Below are 25,577 nucleotides of genomic sequence, written 5' to 3' on the forward strand. Positions count from 1 at the left end.
AATGCTATTCCTCAGATGAAGCTTGTCTTTAAAAATTGCACTCCGTAGGACTCAAGGGAAAATAAGATCCTAATGAATGGTATTTATAGTTGCTTCATTTACACATGCTTTCATTTGCTCTTCAGAAGTTACTACATAAATTAAAGTAATAAATGAAGATGTAGGTGGTTACTTATTTTGTAATCAATCTACTTCCTGATTTAGAAAGGAAAATTCTACTACATTTCTACAAATATGGTATATTCTCATAACCTGATTTCAAAAGAAGCACCACCTCGGCCTTATTTTTTTAAAAAAAATATTGTTCAAATAAAGATTTAAGAATCTTAATTTATCTAAGCATTTTTCTAAAGGCATGCTACTTAGGTCTCTCCGTGCCTGTCTCATAAATAGTGGGGATCTTTTATCAGGAGAGCCAATGTCTTTATTATTTTTTTAATAACAAGAATTTGCTGAGTAGGTTATAAGCTTAATTAAGAAATAAAAATGGTACAGAAATAACAATAAAACAACTGAACGGTAAAACACATGAATAAAGGAAGGAATACAAAAATAAAAACACATGAAAGTCTAAAGTTAGTTGAGAAACATCTCTCTTAGCATTGATACCTGGCAAAATAACTTACACAACTGATCCATTTTTACCTGTTTGTACAAAGTTGTAACACTTGTTTATCAATATATAAATCCTAACCCTTAACATAGATTACTTAAATATTGGCTTAAAAATATTCTTCAGATCAGCATCACAAAACTGACATCTCTTTTCTTCATTCCTCATGCATAACAGCAAGTTTAGCTATTTAAAAATTTAGAAACATACACCTAGAAGATCCTTTGAAGAAGAAAAAGGAATATGTTCGTGTCTGTGTGTGGATGAGGTATCTACTTTCCCTTTAAAGCCACGAACAATAGAAGGTCATGTGACACCCTATCCTATCATTCAGCACATTAATAGCTGTGCTAGAGTAATTACACTTGTGGTATTTTTGCCTCAAGTGAAATTCTGAAATAAGAGGATGGAAATTATGATACTGCTGATAAATATTAATAAGTGAACTTTTAATTTTTTTGCCACAATATTCAAAATGCTAAGCATCTAGCTAATGCTGAAGCAGCCTGGTATGTGTTTGCCTCCAGGGAATATGATGCTTTATGCACTTAAGAAAAAAGTTTAACGGAATTAAAATTTAATATCTAATTAGAGCAAGGCTAATATATTTTGAAATGAATACAGAAGGCACACATGCCTATGTGGTGTATTTGCCACGCTCATTAATCTTACCTGTAAAGCAGCATTGAGAGGTGAGCAGTAGGTGTGGCTGGTCTGCATGTTTTTAATAAGTGAAGGGTTTCTGTGCAAGGAAAATATATTTGAAAAGAAAAAGCATACAAATTAAATGCAGTCAAACGGCTGTACTTTAGGAAATCAGTTTCTTTCCTACACCACAAAATATAGTAATATCATCAAAACACTATTATTTCCTCCCCAATGTTTTTTAAATTACTTAACTGAAAAATAGAATGCTTTTTTTTGTGAACTTCACCAGTAAAAGGCAATCGGTCTTAAAATGAAATGTTTTAGGTGCCCTCGGGTTGTCTTCTGAGCTATTTTCTGGTGTAGAGGGCCTACGTATCTTCACAACTCTCTGTGCAGCAGGTGTTCACAGGAGTATTTTTCATAGAATCAAGAAAACTTTTTTTTCTATGGCGCGGGAGAGAGAGCTGTGTGTATTGCTCCAGATAATATGTGTTCTTTAGATTTCTTGCATTTAGGAAGACAGGAAAAGCAGGCAAAGACAAGTCCCTTAAATATTGGCAGGACTCTTTCTGGCATATTATTTTCCTACATATCTTATAATGAAAGGACAATACAAAGTCATTTACGATATGTAAGAAAAATAGCCTTTTGCATCTGAGCAGCCCCAACTCATTGCTCATGGGAAGGAAGCTATGATCCAGATAAGCTTACTTATTCTTAAAGGAAGCTCCCCGTGAACAGTGATTGAGCCTGGACACACAACAGTCAATGCCCTGAGGAAGAAGTATGGCTTTATGGGTTGTATGAGTGATTGAATGATCCCATTGTGCAAAATGCAGGAAATCCAACAGGATTATCCATCCTCAGATGAGAATGATCGGAAAGCAGTGAGCCAAAAAATAGTAGAGCCATTCAGAGAACGAGTGGGGAACTTTCATGATGGCAGACTTGCAGGAAACTGATTGGGGAATTCATTTCACATTTTAAATGTTCTGGGGGGTCCTAGGACATAAAATTAGGATTATTGTCCCATGAAACCATAATGCCCATCTTGAGTGTCTACGTCCACATGAGTGATTAGGGCATGCTGTTCCTTTTCTAGAAGTTAAGAATCCAGAAGCACTTGCTATTTGAGAATTCTGCTTTTCTCATTTATTTATACTATATAACTACAGGGCTGACCACTGAGAAACTGAGAAGATGATCTTAATGTTTAATGCAATAATAACAACTATCTGTGTATTTTAAATGAGGACCTAAATATTGATTGTTATAAAAAGGGGAAAGGGTTGGGCTCTAACATGCTGGAAGTTCTCCTCATTCAAATAAATGGACACTAACTTTTAATTTCAAAACTAATATCAATTTCAAAAGGATTTAAAAGCAATTAACACATGCATAATCCTATGCATGTCTTTTTAAAAGTGAGTTTCATGGCTCTAATGTGTCTTTTGTTCATGACTGTAAACCAGTTTTTTTTTTCAAGTAAAGCATAAAAAATAGTTAAGAATATAAACCTCAAAAACCTATTACTGGAAATCCTCTCTTTTCTTCCCAGAGTGAGTTTTACTCCAGTTTTTTAAAAAAAGCAATACTCAGTAGTCAGCGGACTCCACTTGATGACAATTTGTTTTAGACTTAGAAAATATTAGAAAGAACCTGCATATGAAATTTGAAAGAAGGGCCATTCTATCCCCTACTGGCACTCAGATTGTGCTTCTGAATCAGTCAACAAAAAAACATGAAAAAAGTAAAATCTTTGAACAGGGTTTTCAAATATTTGAAAGTTACTTGTAGTTAGATATGTAGCTTTACATATACAATGTATATATAGTATTGAAAGAATATAGGAGAGCAAGAATGACATTGAAAGCATTTATATATAAAACCAGTCAAACATCATATAGTTTATTGTAACATTAGTTCATGGAGAATATATCAGCATCCCTGCATTGAAGCAAATATGACTTAGAAACATTTTATAAAATGTTAGCTTGGGCATTTTCGAGAAGCAGTGCAATGCATGTACAAGCATGACATTTAAATTGTTATTATATTATTATTATTATTGCAGCAAAGACAATGCCACTATTTTGTGAAATGCAAGTCTACATGAGATGAATATACCATGCAAAGCAAAAGCAACAGAAGAACAAAAACTGGGGGAAAAAATTAGCGCACACACATACAGACACAAAGCAAGTAAAAGCTCTTACTGTGTAACAAGCTCGCCAAAGTTTTCATCAGGGCAGAATTTTCGAGGACGGCCTCGTTGAATATGACGCCCACGTTTAAACTCTTCATCATCAACAGTCCAAAAGGACCCAAACTCATCCTCTACTCTGATAAAGCACTTATGCAGGGAGAGGTTGGTGCGAATCGCACCCTGGGATAAGACCAGCGGCAAACGAGATGATTTGGAAACAAAGGGGCACGGGATCGGGGAAACAGAACAGACATCAAATACAGGGAAAAGGAAAAAACAGAACAGAACAAAACAAAAAGAAAATAAAATGCCATAAGCCTAAGCCAATGGATTGTGAGGGTTAATATGCATTGCCACCTACAAGCTACTAGCATGTGATGCAGAACAAACACCAAGCAAGCAAGGGCAAAGGGGACTGCTGGGCATACAAATGGTAGTGATGAAATGTTCTCTTATTACTTCACCTCGACTGTGCCAAGGCGAAACCATCTGGGTTGATCTTGAACACCATCTAGCAGCCAAAGCTTCTATGTTAAAACTGTAAGCATGATCCAAGCTAGGCTAAGAAGTTCAAACATGGTGGACGTACCCACTGATCTTTTGTGGCCTTCGTTTTTGGAACTCTACTTCATCCACTGTCCATACTGCCCCTTTAACATTTTCTACTCGCACAAAACACTTGTGAAGGCTAAGATTATGACGCACTGCATTCTGCAGCAAGTATAAGAGAGAAAACATTGGGAAAAAAAACTTTCCATGAGAAAAAGAGTCTTAGCATTGTCAGCCGGCAAGTCCCCCTTTCCCTCATCCCACCCTCCACACCGGACAATATAGTTATAACTTGTCAGATTTGCAAAAGAAAGATCATGAAAACCACCCTTTGAGTGTTTTGTTTGGAGCGACAATTGTAAGAATAGTTTAAATTTGGCAATAATACCACATTACAGTAATTTTATCCTTGTATATTACCAGGGACTTTTATTCAGTTAAAAACAATTGGGCTCAAATACACACACACACACACACAGAGAGAGAGAGAGAGAGAGAGAGAGAGAGAGAGAGAGAGAGAGAGAGAGAGAGAGAGAGAGAGAGAGAGATGGACACATCTCCTCTGAAAGAAGAAAAAAATCTGTATTCTGTGCAACTGCTGACACCCTGATTCTTATTATGTTTTCATGGCCTGGAAAGTTAAGTAATCTGAATTCCATATATTAATATGATGGCAATCCATTTTGGAATTGTATCCAACCAAAGCCTTGTTATTTACCACATCTTCCAATTTCTGTTCCTCATTACTGGAGTTAGAACCATGAAGGGCATGATTTTAATATCCCATAATATTCATCATTTGTGGTTCAAGCATTGTTATTATCAAAATTATGAATCTTGTCGTGTTTCTGACAACTTCATCAGTTGTCAGTTTAATCAAATCTTAATCAACTTTTTAAATTATTTATTCAATTTGCACACCATCCAGGTAGGTTCCAGTAACTCTGGGCGATCCACAATTTAGTCTTAGGCTGAATTCATATGGAGAACTATAAAGTCCTCCATTATAGTACAAATAACGAAACTTATTTCTACCATATTACATTTCTGTCTTATTCTTTTAATCTCTAGCATCTGATTTATCAATTTTCACGATAGTTTTATCATGGAAATTTAAACAGCCCTGGATATGTTTAAACTAATTACGGATAGTTTTCTAACAAACTCTACCTAAAGGTGCACAATCATTCACAATTGAGACCCATTAGGAAAAAAAGCAAGCAAAGAATATATAGGTTGTTAACACACATCTACCAATAGTCAATGGGGAGGCTACTTTACGGGCATAATGCCAGGGAAATATATGGACAGATGTTTAAATAACCTAAAAGGCTAAGTCCCTTATGTTCACAAATTCATGTCTACATAGTGAAAGGCTTTCTAATCATGATTGTCTACATTCACTGTGCAAACCAAGGTTAGGCAAAACACATTTATCATATTAATTAAAACAGTAGAAGGAAGTCTGAGCCACAAGGGGTGGGGATTCCAAATCATTTCATATTGCATTTCCACAGCATAACTAATTTTCTTACTCTTGTAACACATCTGCTTCCTCAAAAGAGGCTAAACAGACAATCCATGTTCTCAAACAAATACAGGTTTACATCTATTTTTGGCAGAACATAAATACATCACCAGAGAGTCCTATCATTATGTAGGTAGAAATTGGTGAGGAACCATGAAGCTCATTAGCAACTTCTGCTCATGACACAAGAAAATTCAAGTCTTCAATGACTTGTTCTCCGATTCCTACACCTCCATTTCCACCTAAGTAAGGATTCTGACAATTTAATTATTTCACTTTTGAAAATATGTTTAAGAATGGACAACAGCTTTCCTCCCAGGCTTCTGTTCTTCAGTCAGGAGAAACCTGCTAACAGGATAGCTTGCATGTTTGTGTGTGCGTGTGAACAGCAGGAATGCTGTGCCCAAAGAAGCACATGCAAGATGGGGAAGAATAGGGCATAGAATTGGATCAACTGCAGTTTCAGATTCATAAGAAAGTAAGGGATTACATTTATATTGTAATTCCATAACTGTCTGTAGGAACAAAACCATGCAGACTTTCACAATCCCTTCTTATAATGCTTTTGTTGATAATGAAAAAGAAGATTTCTTTCTCTCTGAATTCTTTTTTGAATAGCTTTCAATGTATAGAAGGAATATAGCCAGGAAGGCAGAATTGCAAGGCTGTGACTCTGTGTGTGTGTGTGTGTGTGTGTGTGTGTGAAGGAGGGAAGACGTCATAATTGGCAAGAGAAAATAACCTATATTATGTATGGAAAAAAGACAACAATACAACATCAATGCAATTCACCCTCCAATAAAACTATATTCAGCTGCCTAATAACTCGCCTGTCAGTTCTCCAAGATGAAATCAGTGAGAGCTTATACTTATTTGCTCTAAATTTCAATTTGGTCCAAGCAAACTTTGTATGAATTGAGCTGTGTTCCCGAAGACCTGAATTACATTCACAGTAATTGCATGCCAAATCTTTAGGCCATCCTCAGCTATGAAAGGACAAAAGTGTGTCTGGATAACACTGTTTCCATGGATCCTTATAATACTATGCCAAAATGTAAAGACACTAAGCCTTGGACAGCTGACTTCAGAAATAACTGTCTCTGCCAAAGATTTATACTATGTTTTGGCTTTGACTAGTGATTATATCCAATTAGACCAGATTTTGCAACCAAGAAGCATAAAAACTATTATTCTCCTTTGAAGCATTCTATTTTCATTCAGCTATTTCACTAATCTAAAATGGTAGTCATCTTCATATAAGCATATATTTATAATAAAACTTTTAAAATAATAATCATTTGAGAATTCCCCTGGATGTAAACAAAATCAAGCTTTTCTATATAACATTGTTGAAAGTATAAATATGTTAAAGTATATAACATTTTTTCTATTTTAGATTGTTTTCCTCCAGAATAGAAAAAAAATCTTAAAGCAATATTCACCAAGTAAATCTAGTGCCAACACTAATTGTTAGATTGCAGAAACTTAACTTCCTTCCTTCCTTCCTTCCTTCCTTCCTTCCTTCCTTCCTTCCTTCCTTCCTTCCTTCCTTCTCCTTTTTTCTGGCAAATTATTAATTTCAGAATAGGGCCTAATTTTATATTTTAATTTGTCACTTAAGTTTCTTTCTTCTTTTTCCTTTTCCAAGTTCATAATTTGGACTTTTGGTAATAGTTTTTTTTAAAGAAACAAAAATTTTGGAATTATAACAAACTAGCAAGTATGCACCAATGGATGCTTACTTCTTTAAACACTATTCTATCAAATTCTCCAAGGACATTTGAAATTGAAGGGGCGGGGGATAAACAGCATTTTGAGATTTAGGAAGAATATATTGGAAGGAAACTACAAAAATATCCAGGTGCCAGGTGTGTTACTCTGTATTGCAGCCAGATTAAAAGAAAGGAGTATTTTATGAGAATTTAAACACACTCAGAAATTAAGTAAATGGAGCCAAACAACTGAAATTTAAAGCACCAGGGGTATTTGTTAAATCACTAGCTTTGATATTTTTATTGGCTTTGCAAAAGGACTTTATGTATAGAATCTTTTTGTGCAAATCACAAACCCACCAACTGATTAATCATCCTTTCTTTTTGTATCTTAGCAGCGGATATATTTCACTACTAGGAGCAACTACAGAGATGGACTAGTTGTTCAATCAGAACATGCAGGAAAAAACACTAATAATAGGTATTCAAATTGGGGCATTTCAAAGGCATATATTTTTTTTTCCCTGCCAAGTAATAAAATGGGCAAATAAGAGGCATCCTATGTATATCAAAACAACTGATCTGTATTTAGAAAACCACAGTCTTTTATATATAGTTAGGTATGTTTTTGGCATTTTCTACTCTAGAACATTAAAGCAAGAAACATAAAAGAGAATACAGCATACCTTCCACGTTGCTGCATTGCGTCTGAAGTAGGCAAACATACGTGTGAACCAGTTGTAGATTTCATTTAGTGTTAGCTGCTTTTCTGGAGATTCAAGAATTGCCTGTCAAGCAATTAAAATGCAACAGTGATCAGAAAATACACTTGCACATTTGTCTGAATAAATAAAACAAAATGGAAGTCGGAGAAAAATAAACACCTGCACTGACGATGGAAGATTAGTGGTTGTACTTAATAGCTCAATGGCAAAACTGAAAATGGAATTATCTAATTGTTTTGAGTTTTATTTCTGTTTCCTTACGGAAATATTAATTTATTAGTCATTCACAGAGCAGAATCAAAGAGAAACGCAAAACATTTCACTAGCTGATTAAAGCTTAGTAATTATTTTGAGCTCAGATTAATTCTAGGGATCAGAGATTACTATAGCTTGTGATAATTGACTTGCCATCTTTAAACAGGCTCATTTTCAGTGTTGTGTGAAATGAATTTCCTAATAATCACATCGTATTGTAATACTTAATCAAAAGCAATTATGGTATATGTATTGCAGTTGTGGGGAGAAAAAAAAACCCTCATATAGCAACAGTGTTAGTATGCCTGTATTAGCTGATCATCTCTTCTTGCCTATAGCATCACATATATGTACAATCCTGGATTTAAGCAGGTTTTCAGGGATGGTATCACTTACCTGCCTAATTAAAGATGCATATGTAAAGGGCGGCCTGACTTCTGCATTCTTGTAGAATTCTTGGTTCTGCGCAATATCTGCTAAATGAAGGCGAAGAGGGCTCCTGTTAGCCATGGCTCATAGTTTTATCAAATTGTATTTGAATGGGAAGAACTAAACCCCTTTTCCAGCTGCCTTTCTAGTTACCTGAGGAGATGGGCACATTGTATTTATCGGAGTACCGCCTTCGGATGGGTCCAACGTTGTGCATGCTGGTAGTAGTGATGACAGAAGGTCCCTGGGTAACAGGAGTGATGGGTGCTGTCGGGGTGGTGGGAGTATGAGGTAAACTCTGTGGAGAAGCCTCTGATGCAGTCTTGGAAAGCGTGACATTAGAGACAAGATTCAACTATTAAAACAGAAAAAAAACCAATTTCCTGGATTAACAAATACATTGCCCCCATACCTTTTCATGCACTGACATGTTTTTTTTATTAAGACAGATTGAATATATTTTGGTACTCATACTCAATGGGAAAAAATAAACAGTGCTAGAGTAGGACTGGGGAGAGAATTACAAGACCAACCTCAACTATGAAAAGTCACTTGCGGGATATAAATCAAACCAGTAAGAAGCGTGCAATAAATTGATAAATAAATGCCTTCATAACTTTGTTCCCTACCTACTCCATACCCTGCAGTAAAAGCATTCTAATGTAGATGTGCATTATATGTTTACTGAGGTTTTTGAACATAATATGGGTAGTTAATCTGTTAAAGCCTTGTTTTTACAGTTATACAGCTCAGCGGCCCCCAACCTTTTGGGCACCAGGGACCAGTTCCACGGAAAAAGGTTTTTCCACAAAACAGAGGGGGTGTGGTTTTGTGTGCTGCCTGCATCCCGCAAATGAGGCTTCACTTGTTTGCATTGCCCGGTTGCTGGCATGCCAGGGCCTGGTACCAGTCCACGGACCAGGGGTTGGGGACCCCTGATATAGCTGTATGAATGAGTGGGCAACAAAGACAGCTTTAACGTGAGGTTATGAAGTAGCAAGTGGAGACTACTGCAGATGAACTAAACCCAAAAGAGTGCAGGTTTCATTAAGGGGGGGGGGGAAGCCCTTGAAGTAAATTGATCAAATATGTACTTTCCACACTATGAGAGATTTTTTTTTAAAAAAAAATCTACCTTATCCAGAGTACACAATTGACCAGTAATATTATCTATAATTCTGGTAATCTGAGTCTATACTGTAATCACAAATATCTTTCATTGGAAATTCATTCTTTAAAAAGACTGGCATTTTGGGGTCAGTATGAAACCATTGATTTTCTGGCCTCAGGAAGAATTTAAGGAGGCAAAGTGTTTCTCAGCCAGGCATAACAAATAGCACCAGCCAAACTGGCTGGTTTTTTTTTTAAAAAAATGTTTAAAGTTGAAGCTAGAGAAGACATACACTTCTTCACATCCCCACTTGGTCCTGTGTAGTAGATGTTGCCTCTTTTAGATACAACCAAGAAAAACATGGGGATACCTGCATATATGTTGACGCCCAAGCAATTCTGACCCTTGATAAGATCATGAAGACTGCAGACATATGTTTAACTTACAAGACCATCCCATGGAAATCAGTGGGTTTTTCTTCTGAGCAATTAAGTTATAGGATTACATTGGAAAATAGCAGATTTTTCTTTCAGGCAGTTAACACAAAAGATTGCCCAAAGTACTTTAAAGTATTACAAATTAAAAGAATATTATTATATCTATACACGCAGACTTCTCATGGACTGAAAATCACAGATAATTGCCTTTCGCATTGAGGATTTAAGAATTTATATTGATGTCACCGATCCTTTCTTTGGGTTCCTTAAGTAAAATTAGTTCCATTATTTTAAGGTAATTTTCTTATGAAACTTTACAAAATGTCCAATATAAAAGGTAGCAACTCTTTTTCTAATATCGTTTTCTAATATCTTGGGAAAGTATTGTTATTGTTATGAATTACACTTTTAAAATCTAAATGTTCTTTTTGTTTCATCTATGGTGTTAGTACATTTTCATGAAAATTGACTTGTTGAAAAAAGGTTTTGACCACTGGATTCTTTATTTTCTTTCTGTTGATTTAAAGCAGACAATCAATAAAGCCTCTCAGATATTTTCTTTTGTTAGAGATACCTAAGTATCTTATAAATAATAAAGTTTTTTTATTTGCACTTTAATTTGAATATTTGAAGTGGGTTGGGTTAGAGGAAAAACAGAATGAAATAAATCAATATATAACACCTACAAATGTTCACAAAGAAGAGAAAAAGATTCTCTTAGGTAATCATCATTTTATTTTATTTATTTATTTTATTAGATTTATATACTGCCCCTCTCCAAGGACTCGGGGCGGTGTACAGGGCAATTAAAATGCTAACAACACGCTAACATCATGCCAAGTCAACTGTCAGGGGAAAAAATGCCTAACTGAATCTACATTTTAACTCAAGTAATGCAACTGAAATAACGGAATCATGCATCTACATTTTAACTCAAGTAATGCAAAGTTTGGGTGCAGATACGCAAAACCAGACTGATCCAAGCTCTCAACACTTATCATGATGGGTTGACAGAGACTGGAGGGAGTAAATAAATAAAACTTCTGGAGGATAGACAGTAAAAAAGAACTGCTAGTCCATGTGAGTCCAGAGTTCACTGTTTGGCTGATGTCAGCAGACAATCCTATTCTGTGATCAATATAGCTACTTATCAGAATTCAAGAGGCGCCTGGGAAAGCTCTTCCTCTAATGGGAGACCGGTGAGGCATCTGTCCTTACTCCAGACACTTGGGATACTTAGAATTGGCAAGCAGAACCTAGGAGTGTCCCTCTTCATTCATTTTCTTATTTATACTTCCTTCTGACGAACTGTTCCTTCGTTTGTGCGTACCGAAGAACAGCATTTCATTAGCAAAAGCAGCAGGGAGGGGGGGAATAGGGGTAGAGGACACCGACTGCAGTGGCCTTCTTCCTCAGCTTCTTTTCTCTTCAGGCTATGGTTATTATGATTGTTTGTAGCAAACAGCATCTATCTGAATGTCTGTGTATTTCTGGAAGGTAAACAGCACAGGAGGCATTGAGAAAGAAAAACCCAATCCTCGCACAACTTGATAAAGAAGTGGTATGATTAATTTGTATTTTTTTTAAAAAAAGATTAATTTGATTTACAAGATGCTTTTCTACATGCAAGATGCTGAAATGACAACATAGCACTGAGGTGTACTAAAGGGCATGTTGATCTGGAACTTTTATCTTCGGTTTTTTTCAAAGGTTTTCATGGAATGAGGATTTTGCTTTCAAAACAGTAATGCGATGAATAACACAAAATGACAGTCAGGGACTTCAAAGTGACCTGTGACTGTATTGTCCCAAGCAGGTAAACGGCCTTCAAATACTAACTCATGCAAAAGGGAAAGAGCAGATAGGCTACCCTATGTTCTTTTATTTGGGGAAACTGGATGATTGCATTTTGTTACGCCCTTCTGGCATCCATCCATCCATCACATATGATAAAAAAGCACGGGGATAACAACAATGCAAAGTCTCCCTGAGAAATTGAATCTCCTCTATTTTATCTCTGCTCTTAAACAGCATGAGCAAATCTGAATCAATTTCCAGTGTTCTTGCACTGCACAAACTCGGAAGATTGGCTCGCCTGCTGAAAAGCACACGGATACTGTTTCCTCATTACTTTTCAAACCACTCAATTTCAAACAAGTTCAATTCTGTTTTTGCTGTTTAAAAGCTTAAACATTTAATCTGTTTCTACTAGGAAGCTGGGGGAGGGGGTGGAAGGCCCAAAGGTCAATGTTCTCCAGTTAAATAATTTGAATTGAGTTAAATTTCTTGAGGCAGTCAGGGTAGGTAATACAACTAGAAATAAACACAAAAGTGAAGAACAAAGGGAGGGGGCACCGCCTTGAACAGGCTCGACAAATGACACTGCGATTCACACCCACTGCTAGGCTGCCACTAATAAGCTAAAGAGGAAGCAGCCAATCTTGGCTAATTACCAGATAAAATTGTATTGTAAGGACTCTAATTAAAAGATGCTTATGGAGGTGATCTAATGATTAAACACTACATCCCAGTGACCCCACCATCAATGTGCAATGGCGTAAGATGTCACTGGAATATTTTGCAGAAACAGTAATTTTATTTCAAGGGTAAGGGAGAGGCCGTAATATTTGTAATAATGGCTACGAGGTAAACTCATTAAAACACAGTTCCTAAAGGAAGGCTGTGGCTTTCAGCATCTGTGGCCATTCCAAAGCAAAGTGCCAAATCTTGACAGAGGAACTGCAGTCAAGTGGAAAATTTCTGCCTGACCTCTGCTCTTGCTATTAATTTGCAGGAAAACTAATGACACATATACATATTCCCACAACATTTTTCTAATTGCTAATTTGCTAAAAGAGCCTACTTCCCAAATTAAACCTGACTGCCGTCTGAGAAGAAAGGGGTTGGAGAGAGGGAAAACAGTGAGAGCAGACGCCTAGAGAGCTTTGCGCTTTATCAGAGGTAACTAACTGCTAGATTGGCAGAAGGAACAAGTTAAGTAAACCATGGCATGTCACTTACTATGAAAGTTTTGCTTTTCAAGCTTTTCTGTAAGGAGAGCCTCTTAGCATTTTCACGACATAATGCGGAGAAGAACATTTTATTTACTTCAGGGTTGCTTGATAATAGGCTGCTTTCACTGCCTCAACTACAGATACAAGTTATGAATAGGAGCACAACTATGTCAGGCACGGTTCTGTTGTAACTGTCAACTGCTAAGCTTCATTATAATTTATTAAAACATTCATTGTTTAAACCATCAACTATGAAAAAGGCCTACAGTGAACCAAAGACAATTTTGTGGGGCAAAGGTCACAAATGGCTAAGAGTGATGGAATTTATTTTCCTGATTGATATGCCACATCAGTTTCTACTTAGAAACATCATTGCTTGGATTTTTTAAAAAATTCCATTTATATCCCGCCCTTCTCCGAAGACTCAGGGCGGCTTACAAGCTTAGCAGCAGGCTTCATTCTATGTATATGCCTGCTTATTAGGGCTTTCACCCACCCCCCAAGCGGCATTATGGATTTGAGAAGTGGTTGGTTAAGATTTTTCTCATACAAATAAGGTTCACTTTATTGCAATTTATTTTGGTCAAGTTGTTGGAGCTAACAAAAGTGAGTTTTTGAGGCAAGCTCTACTACTACTGGCCTTATGTTCTGATGGTATCTTTAATTATTACACTAAGGACTGTAATTTTTGGACTGCATAAGAGTATAGAAAACAACATAGGAATGAAAAAGTAATCTTTCTGTCTACCGCCAAAAATTAGTTGCCTTTGTGTTCTGCTAGGAACAAATTCTATACCAGCAAAAGCATATTCAGAAATATAAATTAGTTTTTTTGTCTCTGTGTGTATATGTGTTTAGGACACCATCAATAGAATGGGTTTTAACAATAAGGTATGTGATGTGTGGTCATGTAAACTTGATTTATACTTGGTCTCTCTCGCACCCCTAAGCATGCATACATATATAATATTATTGTTATACAGTGCATGAGCAAAGCTATCCATAATAGGCATATTTGCTTTTTCTTCAAGTTCGTATTTGTTTGTCCCTTTTAGCCTGCACTAATGCAACCTGACGTAGTCATTCCCTCCTTGGCCACTCAAGTATTTGGAAAACTAAAATGATTTGGAAAATATGATGAAAGAAATATTTTGTTTATGTTAATGATAAGATGAAGAAGCAGCTTCACCCCTCCCTACTGCTTCTCGAATTCCTATGGAATGGGAAACATGCTACAAATATATTCACTTATACACATACCCATACACATACCCATACACACATACATACACACACATACACACACACATACACACACACACACACACACACACACACACATATATATATATGTTTTCTGAGGTTTCCGCGGGTGTTCGTATGTGGATCTTTGGTTATTCGGGTTTTTTCCCGCGTAGAAGTAAAGGTGTAGGGGCGACGTTTCGACGGAATCCCATCCGTCATCATCAGGCTGGAGGCTTCTGCTTCCTTCTTCTGGGAGAAGCATGTGGCTGTTTGTTCCTCTTTTTTAAACTGCCAGAGGGGGTGTGTTCTGTGGGTGGAGGTTGCTCTGATTGGGTGGGGGAGTAAGTGTGTTCTGATTGGGTGGGAGTGTGTTTTGAATGGTGGGTGTGTTCTGATTGGGTGGGTGTGTGTTTTGAGTGGATGGGCTGGTCTCAGCTGCCAGCCTTAGACCTGAGCTGGTGAGTTGTGCTGCTTTTGTTCGGCTTCCACTATAAAAACATGGCACCACCACAAACACGAAGCCGAACAAAAGCAGCACAACTCACCAGCTCAGGTCTAAGGCTGGCAGCTGAGACCAGCCCATCCACTCAAAACACACCCCCACCCAATCAGAACACCCCCACCATTCAAAACACACTCCCACCCAATCAGAACAACCTCCACCCACAGAACACACCCCCTCTGGCAGTTTAAAAAAGAGGAACAAACAGCCACATGCTTCTCCCAGAAGAAGGAAGCAGAAGCCTCCAGCCTGATGATGACGGATGGGATTCCGTCGAAACGTCGCCCCTACACCTTTACTTCTACGCGGGAAAAAACCCGAATAACCAAAGATCCATATATATATATATATATATATATATATATATATATATATATATATATATATATATATATATATATATATATATATATATATATATTGTTTTTAAAGTAGCTTCCATTGGTCTATGTCTGAAGGACATATACAAGACCAACAACAAAGCCACAAGGAAGATAGCAGGGGATGTGTGGCGTGTTTTTTCCTGTGTAAAAATCAGTAAGCTCTTCTGGGGCCATCTGTGCTGTTTAAGGTCAAGGTTTCTCTGACATGGGTGCTTACCATTTTATTTGGGGCTCAAACGGTTGCTGTAACTGGGTCTTGGGAACGGTGAAATGGAATGGCACTAATCTCAGTGAGGCCCTGAAAGTGGATGGGTGTCAGGACGGTTAGATTTCACCCATGAACATTTTATGTACGCAACTTTACAAAATATATATAACTCCATGAAACACAAGATTTGGCAGGCAATGATCACTTAGCAGGTGTTGTTATTGGCCAGGATACTAAAGGAAACCCAAGTTGAAGAGGGGGGAACTTAATGAAAAACAGTATATAAAAACAGCTTTTGGTGTGTTGCACTTTCAATTTTTTTTCTTCTATTGCTACATGCCATTATTTTTCAAACTATAAAGTACAGCTACAGCAGCTAAAATGCTCAGTCATTACCTCACAGTTAAAAGGCTATTTTGAATGCTTTGTTTTCACAGTTGCTAAAAACAGGATTTCAAAACAAATTGTAATTGCTGTGGTTAGGGTAAAGGAAAATATATAAAAAATAGCCAACAGTTATGTCAGCTCTATAAAGATGGATGTACAGCCAGGTATGCAAAAAAGAAAAAAAAACTACCAAAGAAAGAAGAATGCATTCTTTCTTTCTTTTGTGAAGAAGAAATCTGTGGTTAAGCAGTGCCATCTAACAGCACCTGGCACCTTAGTTTTCCTCTACCCTCTCATCACCAAGAATGCTTGAAAATAATGGAATTACAATTCTTATGTTACAATATATATGCTTGCATTTCTGTCGCATAAACATGCATATATAGAAACATATGTAAATCTAATGACAGCACCCATGACAATAAAAATTACCAGTGCGCAGTACTAGATTTCTAATTATATTCTGCAATGCTTGACCATAAAAACTCGACTGAAACCAGAGAGCATCTTCTTGCAAAGCCATGAAGATATAAAGACAGATAGCATTCAGCACCACAGCAGCAGCATATATGGCATTCTTCATGGGAATACTTGAGGCTATTCACAATGACAAACTAAATCAGCTTGCAATAATTGTTTCCCAGCACTACAGCATTCAGAATGTGCCAACTTTAGTTGTTCCAATTCAAGGGCCATCAAAACTTGGCAACTTTAAGACTTGTGAACTTCAACTCCCAGAATTCCATGCCGGGCTGGGGGATTCTGAGATTTGAAGTCCACAAGTCTTAAAGTTGCCAAGTTTGGAGATCCCTGTTCTAACCGAAGAATGAACTCTCAAGACATTGAAATTACAGTGGAACAATCAACTCAAAATGTTTCAGTCTGCTTCATGCACCCCTACATTTGATCCGGCCAGAAATACTGTATCTATGTTAACCAAGTCATATTTTACAAGGAAATTCATTGCCCCCCAAAACTGTACCTGCTTTTGAGATTATCATGCTCATTTTAAGGTAGGAACCACTACTCAAAATTTTCTCATCAACTTTCCCTGATTGAAAAAGACCAAGTCAATTACTCTTTGGGGTGTCAACATATATGCAGTTTTTAAAAAGAACTAGAATTTTAAATTCCAGTTTAAATTCCAATTTCTTAAAAATATTACAATTAATTTATACCTTACATCTGATAAGGAGGAGAACAGAACGATAATTATGGTGTGTAAAAAGGACTGAGTGTTGTGGTTTTGGTCATCAACTGACTTCTAGTCAGAATTATATGCTGCTGAATGTATAAAGGTCAAACTTTGGCTCTGTGATGTTATTCTTCTTCTATCCTTGCAAAGACAGCATATATAAAGAATACTGTATTTCTACATTTTGTAATTAATTTTCAAATTCCTCACCTATACATATTTTAATAATTTTTGATTTATCTGACGATATCTGTAATAAAATTTCCTATATTCAATAAATGAAAAGAAGGCTGTTTCACTCCAATAACAGCGTCACACAATATAGTCCTGTCAGGCGCCAATTTTTACTTCTAACGTGTACGTTAAAGGATAAGGATTTATAATGCTGCCTATGAACGAAACCACTTTTCATACACAAATGCGATCTTTTTATCCAAAGGGTAATACAACAGTACATTTACATAAACTAATCCAAACAATCTATGCATTTGACAATGGCAAACCTCACACAGACTGCCTATTGTTGGTTTACATCTTGGAGTTCTTTATGTTGGCTTGTAACACTGCCCTAGCTGTCAAAGGTTTGACTTGGCCTCTAAATAAATGGTTATACAAGTGCTGTGCAGTGATATTGGACTGCTTTGGAAAAGAAACCTGCTGTGTACGAATTCAAAAGCTATTAATTTTTCAGTCAAAAATATTCATGCCTATTTCTTTTAATACAGAAACACTGTGCAGAGCAACTGAGAGATAATGTTGACTAGTGGTGCAGAATTTTCAATAGAACAGTTAAAAATAAATTTAGTGGGAGGCCCCATCAAAGCTATAATTTTCCAGAATGTAAAACATTTTTAATACTAGTGAAGACAGTGCATCCTTCATTTCCTTTCCTTTGGTCAATTTTACTTCCTTTCTCTGCTGGCCCACTTATTGGTTGTGCAGCAGTTTTTACTCTGGAATCTCTGTTACTGTTAGTATTTATAGGCAAAAAGAAGTCCTTAATTTTAAATAATGAGCACTTGGGAGCTGACTAAACTGTTCTGGCCATATTGCTCTTGTACTCAAAGGGGAAATGTTGGCCCTTCTGATATTTTCATCCTACAGCTGACACTTAGCCATGTTGGTTGGTCTACCTTCTTTTTGTAGGGCTTTCTGGGGAAGAAGAGGGAGAGATAATTGTTATCCACAACTCACTTTCTGAAATACAGCTAGTCCTTGACTTACAATCATTTCTTTCGTGACTGAAGTTATAGCACTGTAAAAAGTGACTTATGACTGCTTTTCACACTTACGACCATTGCAACATTCTCCATAGTCATGTGATCAAAACTGATGCACTTGGCAACTGGCAAGTATTTATGACGGTTGCGGTGTCCTGGCACCATGCGATCACTTTTTGTGACCTTCTGACAAGCAAAGTGAATAGAAAAGCCAGATTCATTACTACTACCAGTATTAACTTAACAGTTGCAGTGATTCACAACCGTGGCAGGAAAGATGTTAAAAAGGAGCAAAACTCACTTAACAAGTGTTGTGCTTAGCAGTGGAAATTTGGGGGTCAATTGTGGTCATAAGTCAAGGACTACCTGTACATCATCTTGCAGCTGTTGAATCTTTTGAAGATTCTATTTGAAGGATCAGGTTTGGTATAGGCCAGATGGGTTTGTTAGAGAACTATGAAGGAAGTAATCCAAAATCTTTGTAAAACAGTTCTAGCTATGTGTGGAGCACCACTCTCTTATGCACACAAGTAACTACAACCTCCTGAAGGCCCAGTATGCAGCTTTGAGAGCTTTCCCCAGGTTGTCTATACGTGCATATATGATTTGCTGACAATATCAGCTAATGTATTTTCTGTGTGAGCACAAAGGAAATCCTCAAAGTAGTTGTCCCAAACGTTTGTGAAGATACAGTTCAAGCAGCTTTTATTCAAAGTATTTTTTTCAATGATTTACACTCTCCTAAGATCTACCTGCTTCTTAATGTGACTGGAGACGCACCGCTATTATCTTTTAGAGAACTTAGGAGCAGATATGGAGATGGATCCAAGGAAAGAAAATAAAATAAACTCATTTCATATCGTCCAAGCTTTCATGGGAGTTCCAAATTTAGGAAGACAGGATTACACAAGATGAAGGCTTTCTTAGCTCTGCCTTATATTTGAAAACAAGCACCCTGTTTTTTTGCCACTCAAAAGTATTCTGCAGAAAAATCTACACATAGATTTGTTAAGGCAGTGAAAGGGATCAAGGATTTAAATAAAATGCTCTATCTTAAATTAAAATTTAATTTACATATCAAAATCAGACTTGCTTATCCTAAAAGCTTATGCCCCCCACAACCTTTTAAATATGAGGTTTTAAAAGTTTATTCCTCTCCTGATAATACTCTGAAATTCCTAATTGCTTCATGTGAGTATTTTAAGCTGAAGGATTGATTTGCTACTTAGTTTCTTAGCTATATGTAAGTAAATAGCCTAATTTGATTCTACTTGTTGTATGAAAATTTAGTGCTGATGATCTACAGTTTGTATAAACTTCATTAATCAGCAAGTAGTGATGAACCGTAACAGCAAATTGGTTTATCAATTTTATTGTCATGCCGATTGTAAAATAACATGTAAGCAGGCATCTATCTTTCTATCTGACAGAAAGAAGAGATTCAAATTGAAGACTCAAGAATAACAGCAACCTGATTAGGTATAATTGAAAGAAAAAAAATAAAATAGATTTTACAGATACAAAACCATTACTTTGCACATACCTTCCTGGAAAAGACATATTATTTTTTCAGTTTTCTTAGGAATTAAATCCTTAACTCTATGTGGACCAGTAGAGGCTAAGTCATGAAACATGCAGTGGGACAGGTGTGTCAGCCAAATGATGGGGAACTTACTTTGCAAATATTGTAGTGAATTTACTTCTTGAATAATGTTCAAGAAGAAGTGTACTGTTGTGGAAACAAGCTAACCTTATAATAAATCTCTTTATTTTTTAAAAGGCAGCAAGGCTATTTATTATGTTGTGTTCATAACAGACTAAGAGAGCAATCTTTCTAGTAATAACTGATATACTAATCTTGTTATTTAGAAATGGTCTGTATTTGCGGTGAACTCTCGGATACAAAGAATCAGCAGAGGCAAAGCTTTATGTACTCTGTGCAGATACTTACAGGCTGAGGGGTAGCTTTTGGTTCAGTTGATTTCACATGCAGGTGTGTCATCATTGCTTGTAGGCGTTCCTTGTCTTTTGCAAGCTGAACAGGAAAGGGAAATGTAAACATGACTTTTGTGAACAGAATCCAGAACGGCTCTTCCCTATTTAAACCCTGGCATTGTAGCTAGCACATGACAGGAAAAGTGCACACTATTACTTTCCTGTGATTTGGAAATGTTAGAGAAGCCCACATCCCGCTCTGGCATTTCTTTAAAAGCAAAGCAAAACTTTTGGTGCTGGGTGTCAGTTTTTTTTGCAAAAATGCATTGGAGCACTTGACGCAAGGACGTCTAGTCCTTCCGGCTCCAGGAGAGGTTGCTGAAGCAATGAGGGAGAAAATGAAGGAATTGCAGTCACTATCCAACCTCAGTGCTAAGACACCCACAGCCAAGGTTTGTTAGCTTTAAAGCAGGGGTGTCAAACTGCCGGTCCACGGGCCGGATGCGTCATGCCAAAACCGTGCCCATCCCATTGCTGGCAATGGGAAAAAAAGTCACAATACATCATGACACATCCCGTGACGTTGCAAGTTTGACACCTCTGCTTTAAAGCTTGTCGTTTCCTCCTTTTCTATAATATCCCACTCAATACCTTTTTCAAAAACTTGGCTACATACCCCCTATTAGGTGAGGTTGACATGTAAAACATTAAATGGATAGTCAGCTTTAGGGAAAGGGAAAAGCAACCATTTACAGAAGGTAAATGTTTGTTCTCTCATAGAAAAGATTTCACTGTGGAGGAGAAAAATCAACAAGCTTTCTTTTTCACATTTGCTTGTGCAGCCAAGAGGATACATCCTGGCCAAGTATGTTTTTTGTTACCATTTTTTTTTGTCTTTTAGTACAGACTGGATGATGCACATATTAAAACTGAATTGTAACTCATAAGCCAACTTGCATGGGGTTGTTCTCTTCCTGATCTGTGGGTGTTAAATATAAAATACAAGTATAGCTCCAGCCACTGATAAAATTCTCTCCCACCAGCCTTTTCACTCTGTTGATGAAACATCCATGCAGACATATTCCTATGATTCAAACTCTAACGTATTGGAGCAATGTAGAAGCCTCAGTAAATAAATTTAAAAAGAAGAAGTTGAAATATGAAGTTGTTGGGTTTTTTTGAGAGCACTTTACATTTTTACAATCTCACAGGTTTTAAAGTGATAGTTCATATGCCTAAACCATTTAGAAAAACATAAAAATTACTTGATGATTTAGCACCATTTAAAAAGTATTATTTCACTGTCTCTAGGGAGAGAAAGAGAAAAACAAATTGTATGTTTCTGAAGAATCCTTCTATTCCCCACCATTCAGCTTCTTGGATGAGATGCAAAATGTTTTCAAGAAACAACAACAACAAGAAAGTCCAGTTGCCTTTTGGAAAAGCAACTGGATTTAACTTTAAACTTTCCAAAGCCTCAGTGAAAAGAAGAGCATCATCAATAATACTCATTCTTAACAATACCAGCAAGTTTCTAATTCTTGCCATTCTGAATAATTCAGGAAAGTGATAATGCCTCCATAATCACCAGGTCAAACTCCAGGATGAAATGCTAATGGTTTTTATATTCGTCCAGTCAGCATAGAAGTGGGCATGGGGAATAGTGGGCATAGTCCAGTAATTTCTGGCAAACCCACTTTCTCTATTCATGCATTATAATCTTGGGGTTATTATAATGCATTCATGGCTTATCCTCAGGTGCACATGAGATTTTGCTACAGTTGTCTGATGTACTCACACAAGAGGGAGAGACCACACAAATGAGAACAGGGCTATTTTTTTTTATTGGAAGCCTACTGACTTACAGATAACATTGCAAAGTAACAGTTGCTCTACATATCTATCTACATGTTTGAAGTGGTTAACCCAAATATTTTTCACTATGATGTTGCCAACTGTTGACTAAATTACAGGCCTGCAAGATTTCTCCAGTGTAAAAGTTATTCTTTCTGCATGATTGAAATGAAGACTTTTTTTCTCAGTGAAAATGAGGAGAAAGATAAGAGGCAAGATGTGTATATTATTTTATGCCCAGTTCTTCTGAAAAGAAGCAGAACCCAAGTTTAAATGCATCCAGCTATTTGGAATTAAGAATTTTTAAATTCCTACTTTATATGATCAGAAAACTGATTAGGGTTTATACACTACTCAACTATAAATTATTATAAGTCAATGCAAGACAGCAGATTCATTGTTCTGATCTTGGAAAAAAATTAAGTGCCATTATCTTCCTTGAGGCTAAAACTGGGATCCATTACCTCTTCCGCTGTCTAGTTGGAATACAAAACATGTTGGCCTTAGTATGAATAAAAATCGTGTCCAATCAGCATATTAATAACAAGAATAACCTGATTAATAGAAATGTTTGAGGGGCATGATGGCTTGCTTGGTTAGGATGCTGGTTTGACTAGCAGCAGGGTCACTACTAGTCACTTTGAGACCCAAGTGCTGCCATGGGGTTTGTGTGTGTGAACTCCCATCCTTTGTTCCAGCTCTTGCTGGGAATATGAAAGGAGTTCCCAATTGGGCATCCTCTAGGCAACAATGATGTCACTGGCTAATCCTTTCAACCTGGAAGCACCTCAGGCCTTCCGACACAAGTGCAAAAATCCCCTCAGAACATTACAAAAGTTGACTTTCTAGAGGAAAATATGGCCACATTGAACACTCAAACCATTTTATCCCAAGCGTATCTGCTCCTCTAATAAAATCAACATACAGGTAGTCCTCGGTTGTTAATGACCATTTGAAATTATGAGGACACTAAATGAGGAGAGTTGTACCTAGTTCTCAAAGTTGAGGGTGTTGCAGCATATCCATAATCACATGATCACAACTAGGAGTGGAATGAGATAAGTGCTTTAACCAGTGGGGAAGCAGTCACAGCTCCTTCCAAAAAGCCTTTTCTTTCCTCCCCCACAAAAAGGTTCACATGTAATGGTGGTTGGATAATATTTACTTTTGAACCAAGTCATTATTTTGAAAAAGCGTTCTAGTCTGTTTCTCAACACAGTTCTACATACTGGTGTTGATAATGAACTTCCAGATGTTTAATTCTGGATTCATGGACACCTTTTAGATCAGAGTCTTTTTGACAGATCTGTCCTGGGCTAGTAATATAAGTCCCTGCATCCCACTGTTTACCAGCCGTGTAAATGTTGGAAGAAATCTTGCAGAAATTTGGCAGGGAGCTAATGCAAATGCCTTTTGCTAAGAAACAGCTGCAACTCAGTCTACTTTTGTCTCTGGCCTGACTACACCTGGAAAATAGACCTTGACAGTTTTTGTGTTCCTGTACATCATGCTAGGAAAAAGAGTTTTACCCCTGCAGTGGTCCTAAACTGGTATGTAGGTAGTCTTATCCTATGGAGATCGAGCCCGGCTATGGAAATGATCAATGTTATTAAGATCTGCTCACGTTTTCGGGAAAGCCTTTACTGTTGCATCACAGGGCAGAATGATAAAATTGTCACTGGGCAGAATAAAGATAACACAAAATCATCTTTACTGGTGGATATTGATTGGCTGTTGGAAACTCAAAATACAACTCACAAAAGAATAATTCATAAATTGGACAGGGACTAATTTTCTATTTCCTTTAAAACCCTTTACCTGTGCTCTAAATTCAAATTCAGTCCCTTGCACTTCTTGAGTTAAATGAATGAAACCTGGATTTGAATGACGAGAAGGGAACAAAGATTATTTTCATTTCTTTTTAACTGTTGGAAGGAATGAACAACAGAAATTACAGCTTCAGCACTTGTACATTTATACAAGTAGTGAGAGCCTTGAATGAAATTTGCTTTCCTTTAAGCTTGAATGAAATTAGCTTTTATTGAAGACTTCTAGAAGGTTATTTTGCAGCTCTTCATTGACTGTATTGAAATACTAGTATTTTGAACATTGTTTTATTTGGAATAGGGTGTTGGGGGGCGGGAAGGGAGAAAATATATCATAGAGATAGCATGGCAACAATTTTACAGGAAATAAAATACAGGTTATGGAACCAAAATCTTGAGATAAGAAGATAAATGGGATGTTTAAAAAGTAAATTATGTTGCAAAATATAAATTATAGTTATCAGGAAAAGTAACAACAAAAAGTTGGAAGATGATTTTTCTCTAAAACTATTTGAAGCTCTAAATGACTAACTCAGTAAAATTTCAAATATAATTATCTTTTGCACTTAGCCCACGGCTTACCATATATCTCTACAGTGTCATCTTGCATACAAAAATAGGTCACATGTTTTTGAGGAATGGTAGCTATCTAACGTACAACATTGTGTTAATTTGTCATCTTTGGCTGTCCTTTTGCCTACTTCTTTCACACAAAGAATGTCAGGCCACAAAAAACACTTAGGCATATTCAGCCTGGGTATGGGTGTCTTTTTAAATTCCCTGATACTGTATTAAAAGGTGGTAGTAATACAGCAATTGCATGTCTTTTATAGATTCTAATTATATTCCTTTAATAAATCCATTAGAAGCTGATTACCTGTAAATATATTGGGGCACTGACATAAATCATGGTTTTAAATTATAATAGTAAAGTATATATTTAAAATAATGTTCTAGGTCAGTGAGTAAAGTCATTTACAATCTAATCTTGGTCAAGATTTAAAAACTAACACGGGCTGTTTCCACTCATTCTGTGTACCATGTGCACACACATTTATCACCAAACCAAACTGTAAATGTAAGATATATTCAACATGTACTGATAATTACAAAAAGAATTCAGTGCACTCAAGCTTTAATTTCTTTTTTAAAGTTATAGCAAAGATGAAGCCAAGCTACAATCTTTGCAATAGCATTTAGAAATTAATCTAATAAATTCTGAAAGTTCTTTTTCAAATTAGAATAGGACAAAGCAAAAATCACTCTTCTAATATAAATTTATACTGAGGCAATATTAATTAATAATAATAAAATAATAATAATTTACCTGCAACTCTAACTGTTGTACAACTTGCATCTGTACTCTACACTGAGCTGTACTTCTATCATCCAGCGCATGCTCACTGTTGAGATGTCTGTAATAACATAAAGAAAATGATTATGGGAAAGTACCAAGATGAGTAAGCAGAACAAGTATCTAGAAAATCTAGATATTTTTTAAGATCGTTATCTACCCCAATTTAACCAGTGCATCCTAATATGAATCATTCTGTCTTTCCCATCAATTACACTACAGAAGAATTGTCCCACCTGTT

At 36.6% G+C, this 25,577-nt stretch overlaps 1 protein-coding gene across 21 annotated transcripts in view; it reads right to left on the bottom strand.

The window, feature by feature from the left end:
- The window catches only part of FOXP1 (forkhead box P1), a 666,401-nt gene that overhangs the window by 15,893 nt on the left and 624,931 nt on the right, over nucleotides 1-25,577 (bottom strand). For 20 of the 21 annotated variants that reach the window (XM_083354300.1, XM_083354292.1, XM_083354290.1 and 17 more), the window contains 7 exons: nucleotides 25,310-25,397; nucleotides 20,319-20,402; nucleotides 8,819-9,020; nucleotides 8,633-8,712; nucleotides 7,943-8,044; nucleotides 4,057-4,178; nucleotides 1,286-1,355 (listed from right to left, as the gene is read on the bottom strand). In XM_083354300.1, the coding sequence (XP_083210426.1) occupies nucleotides 1,286-1,355; nucleotides 4,057-4,178; nucleotides 7,943-8,044; nucleotides 8,633-8,712; nucleotides 8,819-9,020; nucleotides 20,319-20,402; nucleotides 25,310-25,397 (748 nt within the window). The remainder of the gene's footprint in view (nucleotides 1-1,285; nucleotides 1,356-4,056; nucleotides 4,179-7,942; nucleotides 8,045-8,632; nucleotides 8,713-8,818; nucleotides 9,021-20,318; nucleotides 20,403-25,309; nucleotides 25,398-25,577) is intronic. The other variant, XM_083354288.1, reaches the window with a different exon arrangement.

The sequence above is a fragment of the Vipera ursinii genome, assembly GCF_947247035.1.
Source record: "Vipera ursinii genome assembly, chromosome: 2".
Classification (NCBI taxonomy): domain Eukaryota; kingdom Metazoa; phylum Chordata; class Lepidosauria; order Squamata; family Viperidae; genus Vipera; species Vipera ursinii.